At 42.3% G+C, this 16,315-nt stretch overlaps 1 protein-coding gene across 9 annotated transcripts in view; it reads left to right on the forward strand.

Moving 5' to 3' along the window:
* PPP2R2B (protein phosphatase 2 regulatory subunit Bbeta) overlaps positions 1–16,315 on the forward strand; it is a 465,343-nt gene that overhangs the window by 211,703 nt on the left and 237,325 nt on the right. For 2 of the 9 annotated variants that reach the window (XM_079144770.1, XM_079144769.1), the window contains one exon: positions 978–1,171. The exons of 3 other annotated variants lie outside the window; for them this stretch is intronic. In XM_079144770.1, the coding sequence (XP_079000896.1) occupies positions 978–1,171 (194 nt within the window). Of the gene's footprint in view, positions 1–413; positions 825–977; positions 1,172–16,315 lie in introns of those variants that run through there. 4 more of the 9 variants (XM_079144777.1, XM_079144774.1, XM_079144773.1 and 1 more) reach the window with 4 other exon arrangements.

A 16,315-nucleotide genomic window follows, 5' to 3' on the forward strand; every position in this document is an offset into this window, starting at 1 on the left:
TGGCCTCTCCCTTTAACTTCAGCAAGGGACCGTATCATATAGGGGTGAGCGAAAGGGACCTCGGTGGACTTATAGTCTATCCAAAGGAACCTACTTCTACTTGGTGTCCTGAATGAAGTGCAGGTGTCTTGAGAAAGGTAGTGAGCTTAGGACTCTGAGTGTTAGTGTAGACGCGGCCCTTGGCTGCGAGGCACGAGAGGGAGAGGTTGGAAGAACGCGTCTATGCTTTTCGCGTGAACCTGAAAGCTAACTGCTTGCTGCCCAGGTGCCGGTTCGCGGCTGCGTGCGCCCCACTGCAGCAGAGAGCAGCCGCAGCCTCTGCCTGGGGCACAACTGCTGCTGGGGAAGAGTCCTGGGGCTGCTGACGCGGTTGGGAGGAGCCTCGCCTTTAATGCACCAGCCGCCTCCAGCCTCCTGCAGCAGGAGCAGCAGCAGCAGCAGCAGCTGCGAGTGCGCGCGTGTGGGTGTGAGGGTGAGTGCGCTGGCGCCGGCCGCAGCGCCCTGCCCAGCTCCCCGCCGGCTTCTCTAGCCCCCTCCTGCCGGAGCCGCCCTCCCGCGGGACCAACACCCTCATCCCGGCCAGGCAAGCCTGAATCCTGCCCCTGCCATCTCGCCACTGCAGCTTGGGTCCGGAAAGGCACCATTTTGTCGCGGCTGCCCGCTCTCCCAGGGGAGGAGGGACCTTTTTTGCATTTTGGAGCGACTGCCAACGAGGGGAACCTGTTGGGCATCTCCCCAGCCCCGCTTGTGAGCGCCTCCGGGGCGGGCGGGCGGGACCAGACCCCTCGGGGCACGGCGCATCTTGGCACCCGGAGGCAGCGGAGGCAGGCGCAGCATCCTCGCTGGGAATTGGAGCTGAAGTGAGCACACCGCGCGGGAGGAGCCGCCGCAGCCTCGGAGAGCCCGAGTGGAGGAGGTGACAGCTCCATTGCCGGGTTTTTATTTTTTTTCTCTCCGCCTCCCCGTCTCCTCCTCAGGCTCGGACCATGGTGCAGTCCCACTGGCTCCCCTGCCCCCCTCTCCTGTGAGACTGGCTGCGGGGAGGGATCATGGATACTTGTCTGCCGGCTTCTGGTTCCCACGCAAGTAAGCCTGCTGTCAATGGAGGAGGACATTGATACCCGCAAAATCAACAACAGTTTCCTGCGCGACCACAGCTATGCGACCGAAGGTAACGCCAACCCGTCCGCATTCCGCCGCTGGGGCCGGGTGCAAGTTGCGGATCACTGTGCTTAGTGGGCAGCTAGACGCGTAGTGGCGGAGACTCCCCGGCCCGGGGGCTGGGGCAGGGGCTCGGGCAGGGGCTCGGGCGCAGATGGCAGGGTAGCCGCCAGGGCGCCGCACATCCATCCGGGCTCTGCGAGGCGAGCCCTGCGTTCAGCAGCAGGTGGACCCGGCGCCCCTGGGAGTTAAAATGGCCCTTGGGGATTAGGCTTTTTTCAGGGCGCGGCTCCCATCCGGAAAGATGACCTCAGGAAGGCAGATGACCTCTGCTCCAAGATGCTTTACAGGAGGTCTGGGAGAGAGAGAAGGGAGGGACCCGGTAGGACCTTGGTCCACCTCTCCCTGAGCAAAATGATGTTGTGCGTCTCAGTGGCTGCGGGGAGGGCATGGTTTCATTTCCTGCTCATTCATCTCTCCGACTGGCCGGGTTTTACCTGGTCAGACAATCAAAACCCCAAAAGGCCCTTTGCAAAAGGGTGAGCCCGTTTCCCCTTGGAAGTGCATTAGCAAGAAATAAAAAGGTGGCTGGGGAAATAGTGTTCCAGCGGCGAGCAAAGGAGGCTGACACGTGGGGCGACCAATGCGATCGGTGTGGCCTTTAAAAATCACCATTATGAATTCTGCAGCAGTAGTTTCTGCTGAATCAACAGCCAGCAGAAAGCAAGAGGGTTCAGCAAGCTGAGCTTTGCCAAGAGGTGAAATTGTCGTCTCTCTCTCTCTCTCTCTCTCTCTCTCTCTCTCTCTCTCAACCAGCTTGTTCTGACATTAGCCCCAGCGCTGTGCAAGCAGGCAGGGAAAGTCAGCAGGTGGATCTTATTCCGCCTTTTGTGTGTGAATAGAGAGTGAAGACATTTTATTTGAATGACAAAACTTTTGCATTTTTGCTTCATTTTCTACCTGTAGGCCTTTATCCTTAGCCACTAATATAAAGTGTTGTATTGTCATATTAGCAATATCCTTGTGAGAAAAAATGTGTGAAAGTGCTTTGGGAAAATGTTGCAAGGTATGTTAATTTAAGATCATTCTTATTATTCTTGAATGCTACAATTTCTGTAATATTTAATCAAGTCAAACAACTACTAGTGAAATGTGTGTGGGGGGGGGTAAAAGAGTTCAAACTCTGGAGGGAAAAAAAAGACACACACAATCTGGGGGCATCTTCCATAAACATCCCTGAAAGTTTTGATAGGAAAAATGCCCAGTGCTATTGAAAATATATTTTTCTATTCATTGCCCAGTATTTCCACAGTGCTTCATAAAGTAGAGTTGTAAGCTCTGGCCTCCAAGAGCTTAGAGATGCCATTTAAGATGTACAGTCCATCCCTTCCCCATAATGAGCAATATACTCACTGATTCTCTTTCATGATGACAACATGATTGTAAGATGTTCTTCCTCAGTCTTCATGCTTTGTACCAAGTCAGTGATGGGTACCATATCACAACTCAGTATATAAGCATGACATCCAAGAAAAAAGTAGGCCTTGGGTTTATAGGCTTTGGGGGGAAACATTTCTTTGACTATGAAGAAAGAAGGCTGCCTTTGTGTTTTTATCTATATTACATTGTGCAGGCAAAGGAAACTTACCAAGCTGAGAAGATGGCCAAATTGGGGGTCTATGTATAGAAGTGTCAATTGTAGGATGAAGAAATCAGTTAAAAATGGCATTTCTTATTGCTTTTGGGTCCCTGGATTCTACTTTTATTTCTATTTTATGGAATTTTTGTAAATTATGATTCTGGATGAAATATGTGGGCTCATGTAGTCAAAAATGAGGCATGAGTTTATAGCAAAGAGCTTTTAAATTTTTTTCTGATATGTGTGAGAATCAACCTCTCAGATCTCTACTTTCTCTCTCTCTCTCTCTCTTTTTACTCAATCTCAGTAAAGGTAGGGGAAGGGGCAAAATGGAAGTTAGACTCTGTAAATACCAGAAGTTGGACCCAGCAAGAAGTTCTTCTATTCTTGACCTATTCATTTCAGGGAACATTCTTAGAGTTGGCTGGCCATGGAGAACGAGTCCCCCTTCCACTGAGGAAGTAGAAGCATACCTTGAGAGAGCACCAGATTCAAGTATTCTCTGTTAAAATTCTCCTCCCCAAAGTTCTCTTTCCCGATATTAACTTAACCCTGCTTACAGAGGAATTAGCCTCTAGGGCCTTTTATAGACCATACTTTTCTGTTCCTTTTTATATTTGCATTTTCCTCCTACCTGCTCAGATGTATCAGGCTTCCCCCACCCCTCTCTAAAATCTCTTTCACATTTATCCATGAATTTTTTTCCCCTTTGCTCAGATCATTCCACACTGCAGTATTCTATTTAAAGCTGAAAGGGTTTTGCTGTGTAGTTAGTGTGAAGGACTCTAAGCTCAATTTGCATTGTAAGTGGTAGCTGCAGGCAAGTTCATCCAGCTAAGAGCAACGCAAATGCTAAAGGACACTTTTTACCCAAGTTTCTCTTATAACTGAGTGCATGGTGTGTATTTGCTAAAGACATTAATACATTTTCTGTGACTTTTTTGTTATCCTGAGCCTTAAAGTTATTGCCCCTCACCCACCTTTTCCTATCTTTCTTCCATTGTTAAAGTTATCATCTTTGGGCATCTTCTGTGTTCCAGAACACTTTGCTGAGCTCTTTATGTGTAGCTTTTCAACATATCCAACTCAATTAAGTGGTTCTCATTTTCCAACAAAGAAAACAAATTCAACTGAGGCCTGGAGACATTAATTTGCCAAGGTTACACAGTCAATGGAAAAGCTAATACTCCAACTCAGGACAGTGTCTGAGCCCAGGTGTTTTTATTAGGAAATTCTGCACTGCCTCATTTTCCTTTAACTATATTTTCCTTTAACTATAGCTCTTGATCACAATGGTTTCTTCTTTGTGTGTAAGCTGGGTTTCCATCTGGGGAAGGATCTTTGCAGTGTATGTATGGGTTTCTAGATGAGGAAGGGCATCAGGTGGAGTTGGAGTGACCATAAAAATAAAGTCAACATGATGGTTTGATTGACCTTTGCAGATCTCTGGTACTCAGGGTTTCCTAACCAAGGGTTCATCTCTCAAATCTCTGTTCTGTCTGTGGATTTCTTACTCTCAAGAAGGCAGGTATATATATGGATCTGAAACTCAGAATAAAGATACGGACATGAATGAAATAAATGGAAGTGCTTTGCACAAGGAATGGGGGTTTCAGTTAAGGCTTCTGTTGGAGCCAACTAGAACCCTCTCTCCATTACAGTAGTTTTTGGGTTTCTGGATTAATCTTCTGCTTTCAACTGAAGACACAGAATACTCTTATAAATGGAATGTTTTAAAATAACTGTTTTGTTCATAGTTTTCTTTGGCTGTAAAATAGGAGTAACAATAGGATCCCATGGCATAGGAAAAATGATTTGATACAAATCAGTGCCTACAATCAGGACAGTGCCTAGTACAAAGCCAGCCTTCAATAAATGTTCTCAGTATGCTACAATAGCTGTTATTACTTAAGCTGTACCTACATAGCAAGCATACTCTCTTTCCTTAGTTGTATGTTCATTTGAGGTGATCTTGCGGGGGAAGGGCTTTGGAAGTAGGGGACAGATCACTAGAACCCACTGTAGTCTTTTCTTGGCTCATCTGCCAGCCATGGATCTTGTCATTTAGTAATTTTATTAATGTACTTGCTGGTTGTATTCTGGCCACAAGGAGGTTCCATCTTCTGTCAGAGACCTTAAAAACAAAAACAAAGCTAACAAAGCTAACAAAGCAAACAACAAACAAACAAAAAACTGTCCTGTTTGCACATATGAAAGGAAAACAAGTTCACTAGTTCATGTCATTCCTCCCTATTACTGATTCATTTTGCCTTTAATTCCTTCAATAAGTATTAGTTGAGTTTCTGTGGAGGTGATACAGCAGGTCCCAATGCAGACACGGTCCTTGTCTTCATGGAGCTTTTCATCTGGCAGAGGAGGTAGTCATTAAACAAGTAACTTTTCCAGTAAATATGTAGTTACTAGTTGTGATAAGTGATATTAAGGGAAGACACCAGGTGCCTTGAAGTCGTATTTGGGGTTCTAATTTAGATTGGGAGTTCAGGGACAACTTCTCATAGACAGTCTAAACTGAGACCTGAAAGATGAGTTGTGAATTAACAAGAGCTGAAGGTATTTTAGGTAGAAGGGACAAAAGATGCACAAGCCCAGGGACAGAATCGTCTGACAGATTCAAGGGCCGGAAAGCTGACAATGGCTGGAGTGTACAGAGTAAGGGGGAGAGGAGTGAAAGTGAGACTGGAGTCTGCAGTTTGACTTGGAACACACCAAAAGCAAGGACCACTCATGGTAGGATAGCATAGTGGATAAATGGATAGAAATATGATAAAGCAGTTATAAAATATTAATAGCAAAATCCAGATGGGCCTATGGATTATCCCTGTAAATCTTTTATCCACTTTGATGTCTGTTTAAATTTTTTCATAATAAAATACTGGGAAAAAAAGGTACTGGAGAGGTATTCAGGGACCAGCTTATGTTGAGCCTCGTTGACCATAAGGAGTTTGGACTTTATCCAAAGATGGATCGAAAGCCATTAAAAGATCTCAATTGCGGGGAGGGGGTTCAGGGGGAATATGATCAGGTTTGTTTTTTCAAAAGCTGAGTCTGGTTGCCCTGTAGGGTGGGGTCAGAGGATTGAGTATGAAATGAATAGAGATAAAAACTGGGAGATATAGTAGGAGGCCAGGGCTTGATCCTGGAATCATGGCAGTAATAGAGATGAAGAGAATCCAATGGATTTGAGATACATTATAGAGAAAGACTGTAACAGGCTCACTCGATGTGTCAGGTTGGATGTAGATGGAGAAGATGGTGTTGAGGACTAGTCCCAGCATTTTACCATTAAAATAGATGCATGAAGTGAATAGTTAGGGAATCAGGAAACAGACTTTGGAAATTGATTAGTTTGAGGGACTTGTGCAATATTTAGTTTCACACTGAGACTTTTGAGTAAGCAAGCACTTGGATATCTGGGCCTGAAGCTCAGAAGAATCACCTGGACAGGATATATAGATTTGGAATTAGACATCACTAACATAGTAAAGGTATTTAAAACCATGTGAATAGAAGAGATGCCTAGAAGAACATTCCAGGGCAGAATTTCAGACAGAATGAGAAATTATAAGGAAACTGATCCTTGGGTCCATATAAAGAAATTGTAACCCAAAAAAAAGAACTTCACAATGGATTAGGAGTCTTGGTAACTAATAATAACCAAATATGAAAATATTATTCAAATAATGATATATGACCATTTCCCAGCAGTGTGGTGAAATAATGAGCCTAGTCTGAAGTGAGTTGAGTTTAGAGGGTCTCCAAACTTGAGATCTGAGTGACTTGTGAAATGCTATAGCATTTTACAAGAATTAAAGTGAAAGTAAAGGTCCCTGCCCCCTCCCCCATCCTACATAAGTTCAAGAAAAGGGGAAGCTGGATGGATATATATGGGAAGGTACAGGAAAATGGCATTTAAAATGAAGATGCTGGGAAGGCATTAGAAACATAAAAGAAAGTGTTGTCACATGATGGAGAGCTGACTCTAGTTCCCCAAGTTGCTTTGGTATTTGTATGCAAATGCCAGATCAGAATGGTTTTTTTCAATGCATATGGATGAGTGTTTTGAGCTCTCAGAAAAACCTGAAATGGAAGGTGGGAAGAAGCTGCCTTATACTATTGTAAATGACCTTTCTGGGGAAGGGAAGTGTTCTGCTACTCAACATAATAACCAGAGTGCATTGAAAATCACTAGCAAGTATTCGTTATTAGCATCCAGGTCCCTAGGGGCAATCCTGAGCCCTTTATGAACGCTGGTTAGAAACGTACCAATGAACCTGGGGTGAATAATATTAGGCCAGTCCTGTCAAAATATTGGTAATGCTCAATGAAAAGTGCGCAGCTGTAGACTGACATTCCTAGACTCTGGCATTTGCATTTAAGAAGAAACCAAGGGTCCAATTTCGACACTTAGCTGAGGGAAGAGAGTGAGGACATCAAGAGTACTGTCTGTACTCCAGGCATCTTCCCAGGTGTTGCCCATGTGTGTGGTCATTTAATCTCCTTCCACAACTCTAAGAAAGTGCTACATTAGCCCATTTTTCAGAATAAGAAACTCTGAGGTCTAGAGAACCAAAGAAACTTGTATATCAAGCATCCTTTTATTGCAAACATGCTTATTTGTATGGACCAGAATGGAACCAAGACAGCCTGGGCTCTAGGCACTGCTCTCTGCCAACCATGCTGCTTCTTGTCAGGGCGTGTGTGTGTGTGTGTGTGTGTGTGTGTGTATGCATGCGCGCGCTTGTGGGGATTGTTGTGGCATTGAACTCAGGAACATTCTGCCCCTGAGCTATATCCTCAATCTTTTTTTTTTTTAACAATTTTTTAACAACTTTGAGACAGGATCTCGCTAAGTTACCCAGGCTGGCATCAAACTTGCATCCTCCTGCCTCAGCCTCTTGAGTAACTGGAATTACAGTTATAAACCACAGCACTTGGCTTCTTGTCAGAACTTTGGAGGGCAAATGCAGGTTGAGTTTCATCCTCCACAGACACCCCCTGGTGCCCACTCTGTGCTGCTATATCCACTGGAGCCATCTTTCCCCAGCACCCCAGTGGCCAACTCTGGATTTCCCCATCATTCTGGGAGGGAGTGGAATTCCTTCACCCAGCCAGAATCCTTAGCTAACTTGCTACTTCAGTAGATTGGTTCTATTACACTAAGAAAAGAAGAGAATACGTATGGAATTGAGCAGTCTAAATGTGAGCACTGACTGAAATTTTTAAATAGCCTTTTTGATGTCTCTCACTCCATCCTAAAGCATTAACGATGTAGTTCCCTGGCTGAGCTGAGTTGGCCATCTATGTGCCCATTCTCCAGACCTGATGGCATCTCTTATCACTGCCTGTACCACAGCAAAAGGAGTGTTCTTGATGGCCAGTGTCCTTTTGTACACACAGGTGGAGGTATCTGAGATCTCCCTTTGGCCAGAGCTGCTCTCCAGTCTTTCAACCCCCACTGACAGGAGTTTGTGTTCATCCAACCTGCCATCTTTGTCACTGAATTTCCTTCTTTTGCTTTCCAGGAGAACTCTAGAATCTAGTAGAAAATCAGCTCTGCCATAACCATCCCATTGAAAGCATTGTTTCTACAAGGTTTTGTTACAAATAATCCAGAAATCCTGCAATGCTTATGCTCCAAGTTCACTAGGGAGCAAGTTAGGAGTGATGATGACAGGAAATGCAGTGAGAAACGTGGAAAACTAACTCATATTCACTGGTTTCTTTGGAGTGAAGGTCATCATGGGTAATGGGAAGAGTAAGGCAGATTCTCAGTTCTGTGCTTTAGATGAGAAGGACTTGATTGCTACAGCAAATGTAAAGAGATGAAGACTGATCTGTGGATATGGGACAAAAGAATGTGTGGGCTTCAAGGACCCATATGGGCCCCCACAGGTTTTAACCTGGGAAAGCTGGGGTCTGCTAGATGCAGTGTGTCTCTCAGGAGGCAGGTGTAAATGAATGCACACTTCCTATTTTATTTGCAGTTTTTTTTTTTGTCCCACTCATGTCTTAAAGATCTTTCCATGTCAGAAATCTTGTGTCTGTCTGTGCTTTTTAATGACTGTACAGTGCTCCATGGTATGACTGTATCCATCATTGATTTAGCCGTCCCCCTGTGAATAGATAGAAAATTGTTTCCAGATTTTATATTACATAAGATGCTGCAGTGATTGTGTGTGTGTGTGTGTTTTCAAATGTTCTCCTTTCTGAGATTCTGGTTCCTATTTCTTAGTAGAATGGCAAGAAGAAATCTCTGGTCCTCTGTTTACTCTCTGTGTAACCCTGAATCAGGCACTTAACCTCAAGAACCTGAATTTCCCTAGTGTGGAAAATGAGAAGACCAAGCATACCTGTTTATATGTGCACAGAAACTGTGTCTTCTAAAGCCATTATAGATGTGAGTGTTAGTAAGTGAGAATAAGCAGTGGGCAGTTGGGGGAGGGCTTTCTGTGTGCCAGGGACAGGCTTTCACCCTTAAACTGCTTTTTTTTTTTTTTTTTTCTCATTGATCCTTACAGTTCTATAGGTTGATATGGTTCTTATCCCCCTTTAAATGAAACATTGAAGCAGCATAAGATTATTACACAACAGTAAGAGAAACAGATCACATCCGGGTCTGTCTGATTCTAAACTCCCTATTTTTAAACACTGCCATAAACCATCTCAATTTAGTACGTGAGCACACCTGCTTAAAACAAAAGCCATGATGTTGACACAGAGAAAAGGCTCTTCATTTTTCTAAAGAAATACTCTTTTGAATCAATACCAATACAAAGCGTTCAATTTTTATCAAGAATTTGAAAATGAACTGAGAAAAAATTAAAGGCAATGCAGTATCGTAAGCAATGATGTGAAATGTACGTCAGAAGCTCTGCGTAGGATTCCCAGTCCTGCCACCATAAATAGTCACTTTTACTCTCTGGGCTTCAGTTTCCCAATCTACTAATAATGAGGTTGAACTTGGGGGAGGGGGAGTATGCTCTCTGTAGACTTTTCTGGCTCTAAGTATCTGTGATGCTTTATGTCTGTCTCTGTATGTTCTGCTGTCATGCTCCGGGTTGGAACTGGGAGAACACAGGCATAGGCTCTAAGTGGCCCCAGAATTCCAAGTCTGGCTGTACTTCCTTGAAGGGTCAGATCTTCCTTCTGGCAAGAAGGCTCTGGTGCAGCCAAGAGGAGGAGCCAGAAAGGGAACTGTTTCCTTGCCAAAAGCTGCTGCAGATGGAGGAGCCAGTCTGTCTGGGCAGCCCATGACTTTGAGAGGAGCCATTTGGCAAAGTTGTTGGCAGGAGCTGCCTTGCAGCATGAATGCTGGAGACAGTCCTGGGCTGGAGTGAATCAGGGATGCAGCAAAGGTGGCTGGTGGAACAAATAACCATCTGGTGAGCAGGGTGCTGCTCATCTTGCTGCACTGACAGGGAAGAGCAAGTGCCAATTGGTGAGGCTAAGCTCTCAGTGACATGATGTGACAGGCGCAATAGACTTTCTCCTCTGCTGTTGTATACTCCATGGGCCAGGGACTATAAATCCCATGTGAACCTGGCTCTTTGAGAAATCAGGAAGGCCCCAATATCCTCCAGTGTTACAAAGTAAGGGAGAGAATTCATCAGTTCAAAACAGAATGTATTGCCAAGTGCTGTGCCGGATGTGCTGTGAGTGTGCTGAAGTGTAAGACTGTTCTTCTCAGACACCTTCCCATCTATTTGAGCAGATGACACTCTGTCCTTCTCGAGATGTAGTTAACCACCTAAGCCAGCTGTGTTCAGAGCCTTCCTGGATCTAGACCCACAGCTGGCAATACGATCTCTGTGTCCTTGGACGGGTCATGCCATCTTGCTGAGTGTTTTCGAATCTACAAAAATATGGCAGGAGATGAGGCAACATGTTGTTGCTTATATGTGAGAATTAAATAAATACGAAAGGATCTATACCCCATGCATTTGGGACTAATAATTGACAGTGAATTCAAAAAGGTGAGAAGTCATCAATAATGATAGGCCTATTTTAAACAGTATTAATTTTGACGAATGGTGTAATGAAGAATCGAGAACTTTAAGTATGGATTGATGATTGGAGGCTACATTTTTTCTTGTACAAACCACACCCAGAATGACAAAGACCATGCCCAGTTTTAGTTAATTTGAGTTTGAATGAGAACACAGACACCTCATAAGCAATCTTACTACAGATTTTTATAATTGTTCTCCAAATTTATAACTACTATACTTAACAGTTCTTTGTCATCGTTTGAAAGCATTCAGCTTACTTTTCATATGTAAACACCATTCTCTTTCTTTTCACATCTTTCATCACTTTCTATGATACTTAATTAAATAACACATATAACCAGTATCCAGGGATTTGGGAACAAATAACCAAATCTCAGTAAACATGCAACTCAACCTGAAGAAGCTGAAGTGCCTATGCACCAGAGATTGGCCTCCTAGATTAGCCTCATTTATAGACTCTGCTGTTGGCCCATTTTGTAGGGGGAAGGCAACGCACGTTTTCATCCTGTGAGTCAGCTACTCTGAGGATTGCTAAAAGAGTTCCTATTGTAATTATGAGCAAGAAGAGACACTATATTCTAAGTGCTTACCATGTAGCAGGAATTTGGATAACTACTCTGTATGTCCTATATGTGATTTAGTATGCACTATGTATAGATGTACTATTTATTGAGTACCACATATGCTGAGTATATGATATGTGTGTGCATATATATGTACACAAATATATGTGTATATGTATACGTGTATATATTTGTGTACATATATATGTGTGTGTGTATATGTATATGTATGCATGTGTGTATGTGTGTATATTCTCCTCACAGTAGCCCTCAGAACTATGTATAGTTGAACCTGAATTAGGTGAGATTTCAAGGTCTAATTCACCATTGTTTATCTAACTCCTAGTATAGTGCTGGCAAATAGCACTCATTATACATTTATTGAGGAAATGAAGAAAGGAAAAAATTTATTTTTACTTTATTCATGATGAAACTGAGTCTTGGAAAATTTGTATAATCTGCCCAGTAGTGATCAGCAGACCCAGAATGTGAATGCAGGTATCAACAAAGAAATATATATTCTGGGACTCAGAGTATAGCTCAGTGGTAGAGCACTTGCCTGGTATATATGAGGCCCTGAGTTCAATTTGCAACACCACACACACTCACACACACACACACACACACACACACACACACAAAGGTATGTGTTTAGGTGCAAACAGGTATATTGCAGTAATTTTTATTGCATGAAACTCTTGGACATATAGTTAGTATTCCATATTACCCAGAGAATAACCTAATAGGATGAAAATCTGACATTATCTCCATTTCATATAAGCATATGGACGTTCATAACAGAGGTCAGTAAACTTTTCCTGAAAAGGGCCAGATGGTAAATATATTAGGCTTTCTCTGTCAGTCTATTCAACTTTTCCATTGTAGAATATAGGCATGGTTGTGTTCTAGTAAAACACTAGCTACAAAATCAGATGCTGATCTGTAGACCATAGTCTGATAACCCCCATTCTAAAAAAAAAAAAAAAAAAAAATATATATATATATATATATATTAGGAACCTGATAAAAGTTCAAAAAATGTTCATCTTTCAAGTGAGTGACTGCAGTTAGTGCTAGAGGGAAGTTTAACTGACCAGGTGGAGTTAAGTTTAGTAGGGGAAGGGGCCTTGGGAGATGCTGACAAGTGGAGAAGAGTGGCAAAGGCCTTGTTATTGGGGGATGGAGACTTGTGATGTTAGAAGGCAAAAAAAAAGCAAGTTAGTTGAGCAGATGAACTGGAGGTTAGAGATAGAATGTTTGCTGGCTCGTGGAATCCCCATCATACCATAGTTCATTCTAAGTAGAGTCCCTCCAGTTGTTCACTCAGCACCCATTTAAAAGAATTTTTATTATATATTAGGCTCTGTGCTTAAATAATGTAGGTATACAATTAAAAATCAGATAAAGAACCTGCTTCCATGGAGTGTGTGTTCTATTGAGAAAATACACACTAAATAAACATAAGTATGACTCTAAACATAAATCTTGCTGAGTACTATGTAGTGAAAAAAAAGATTCTACAGGCAAGCAAAGTACATGCTCACCAATAAAAATTTGGACTGTAGAGAAATATTTAAGAAAGATAATCAAATTTACCTCTAACTCCAGACATAATCAATCATAATCATTTTCTATATATTTCTTTCCAGGCTCTGTGCATGTGTGTGTGTGTGTGTGTGTGTGTGTTTGTGTGTGTGTGTGTGTGTGTGTGTGTGTGAGAGAGAGAGAGAGAGAGAGAGAGAGAGAGAGAGAGAGAGAGAGAGAGAGAGAGAGATGAGTGAATGCTGGAATTATGTATAAAATGTTATCAAGTTTAATTTGGGCCCTAAACATAACACTCTGAGCATTTTTCTATAACATCCCATAGTTGCATAGTTTTACCATTCACCGAATGCTGGAAGTTTATATTATTCCCAGTTTTTGCTGTTTTGATTGTGTGAGAAATAATGGCATGACTCTAAATCATGTGTTTGGTAATTTTTAGAATAAGTTTCTAAAGGCACAATTGCTGGGTTAAATGATATGAACAGTTAAGTTTCTAGACAGTGTTGAAAATTGCCTTCCACACTAGTCATTCCAGGCTGGGGGTATAGCTCAATGGTAAAGTGCTTGCCTACCATGTGCAAGGCCTAGGTTCAATCCCCAGAACCACATACATAAAAAAGGCTTTAAAACAGTTATACCCAGGAATACTTTTGCAATTGCTATGGTCTTTCCCCACCATTGTTTACTCATATTTTGCCTCCAACTTATATTGGCACCAATTTTTAAGGTGTTAAAGTTATTCCAGAAAAGTTGAATGAGCTGAATATTGGAAAAAATTTCATATAGATGTAACCATTGCCTTTTAATTTGATTCCATTGGCCTTGCTCCTCTCAGAGCTCCGGGTTCTTTGGCCCTTCCTGAGAGAAGAAGCAGGTACAATCCTCAGCTTCTGCCGTTAAGTACTTAGGTGAGCAGTTAGTTCCCTGGGATTTAGTTGCCCACCTCTGTTAAATAAAATTACTTTCATGGTTCCAGGGCATCATTTGTAGATAAGTATATGGAACCTGGTGACCCAGAAATGTTAATTTTCTTAAAACTGATAAGTAGGTAACTTCAAAGAATGATTGACCCAGTAAGACAAGCAGTGTGTTTGTTTAATGAGCAAACCTCTCATGGGCTACACATTTTACATTTCTGAAATCTGTGCTAACTTTTTTATTTTGAGAGCGGGGGTGGTTAATACTATGTCTAGTTGAATGTAATTTGAACCCAGACAAAGCTGAGAAAATAACTCTACCTATAATTGTTTTGATACTTTCAAACATCTTCAGTTTTCTCCTCAAACCCAGCACTATGATTTAAATGAAAAGTACAAATCTTATAAATTACCACCAGGGTTATATTTTTAGTGAGAGATTTTTAGTCCATTTGAAAGTATGTTTGTGGTCTACACTTCAGCAGTCTTTGGGGATTACAGTTGGGGGTCAGTGTGAAGTTCCAATTCATTTGACTTGAGTTTGGGGGGTATTTTACCTTTCAAAAGTGTCTTGAGGTCTTGAAGTAACAATACTAAATTCTTTGAGACCCTCCCTCCCAACCCCCACCTCACCCCACCCCCTGCTTCCTGCACTCTGGAGATTGAATCCAAGACCTTGCATATGTTAGGCAATTGCTCTACCACTGAACTATATCCCCAACCTACCCCTTCCTCCTTTTTATTTTGAAACAGGGTCTCACTAAGTTCCCCAGGCTTGCCTCAAACCTGAGAGCCTCCTGCCTCAGCCTCCTGAGTAACTGGGAATTACAGGCATGCACCACCACACCCAGATGAGAAATTTTTTTTATTTAAAATTTTTACCTATTTTTAAAAAATAATACACAGTATATGTTTACCTACATGCTCAGTACAAAAAATATAAGGATGGATAGATGAATGGACAGCTGAGTGGATAAACACTTGTGATTAGTAGTGACCCAGTTGCCGCTTCAGAGGATTAAAAGTGTTAAAGCTACTTCTAGAAACACTAAGTTTCAATGGAAAATCTGGGCGAGCATATAATTATAAAAATCCACCTGTCATCCCCCTTTTCTTCTGTCTTAGAGACAAGTGGGATGGTGTGAGCAAGTATTGATTAGAAGAGCACAGATATGTGGGGACAGGCTTCCGAAACTCATCAGTGGCGCTAATTTAAAAAGCCAAGATATAATGTGGTTGCGGGGAGACTAAACCCAGAACTCTGAGCTAATGGAAGAGATCAGGGCAGTTCACTGCTTCCAGCTGTTACAATGACTGATTCTGATCCCTTCTCCTGGCCCCTTGTGGAGTCAGAGATCAGAACCTTGCTGAGGTCTCATCAGGACCTGAACTCTGTGCTGTGGTGAAGAATGCAAAAGCAATCTGATTATCATACTGTGCTTCTGCTGCCAGCGGGCTTACTCAGTCCCGAAGCTTCCTCAGCACAATTTGAGATGGAAATTTTCCGATCAGAATTTTTCCTATAAGTCTTAGAAATTTGGACTTGAGCCTGTTATGCAAGCCAGATCTTTTCTTTTTTCCAGTTACTTGACAAGCAGGTCATTTTTGAGTCACTCATATGGTTGGCCCTGATCTAGACATTGTCACATGCTGAAAAGGAAAAAAAAAGTTTATTACTTCCATTTGCCCCTTTAAGAAGATTGGTCTGCTCACAGTTTTCTCCTGTGCTTTTGAGGCTCACTGTTTCCTGCCAGGCCCCCCCATCTTCTGAGGGTCTCATAGCTCATCTTCAGCCACTCTCAGCCATTCCCACTTCTGTGCCTCCATGTGTGTTCTTTCTCCTTCTCTGGTACCTACAAACTCTGTCTCCATTCCGCTTTTTCTTTTTTCAAGAAATTTTTTTTGTTGTTGTTGTTTTCTGAATTTCTCAAGTTTTTATTAAATCATCACAATTCCGTGAGGTATAGGTATTGTCGCCATTTCACAGTGTAGAAACTAAGGCCTGAGTTCAATCAGCCAGGATGAGGCAGATCCTGCACATTGTCTCCCTGATAAGACAGACACTTTCAGAAGGCAGTGACCACATCTTTGCTTCATTATTTTGCCCTGTACTACAGTCTTAGCATGTAGGTGCTTAGTGCATGATTTTTTAACTTGATTTCAATTTGAGAGTGGATTGATGACTTCTCTCTAGTTAGGGCTGCAGCCTACAAATTCTTTACTTGGAAATGTACATTTGGGTAGATAGATCTCTGTAAGCATGTTGAAGCTAGGTTCTCTACCCTCCACTGAAGTCAAAAGATACAGGGGAGATGTCAAAAAAGGTGTCTGTGATATATATATTTTTTAATCAATTAGAATCTCTACTGGCTAATTAAGAGCATAACCTATTATTTATTCTTTCATCCATTCATCTGTTTATGTGCTTGTTCTTTCAGTCTATTCTTTAACCACTCAACA

This window comes from Sciurus vulgaris (genome assembly GCF_902686455.1).
Source record: "Sciurus vulgaris genome assembly, chromosome: 6".
In the NCBI taxonomy this organism is placed as follows: domain Eukaryota; kingdom Metazoa; phylum Chordata; class Mammalia; order Rodentia; family Sciuridae; genus Sciurus; species Sciurus vulgaris.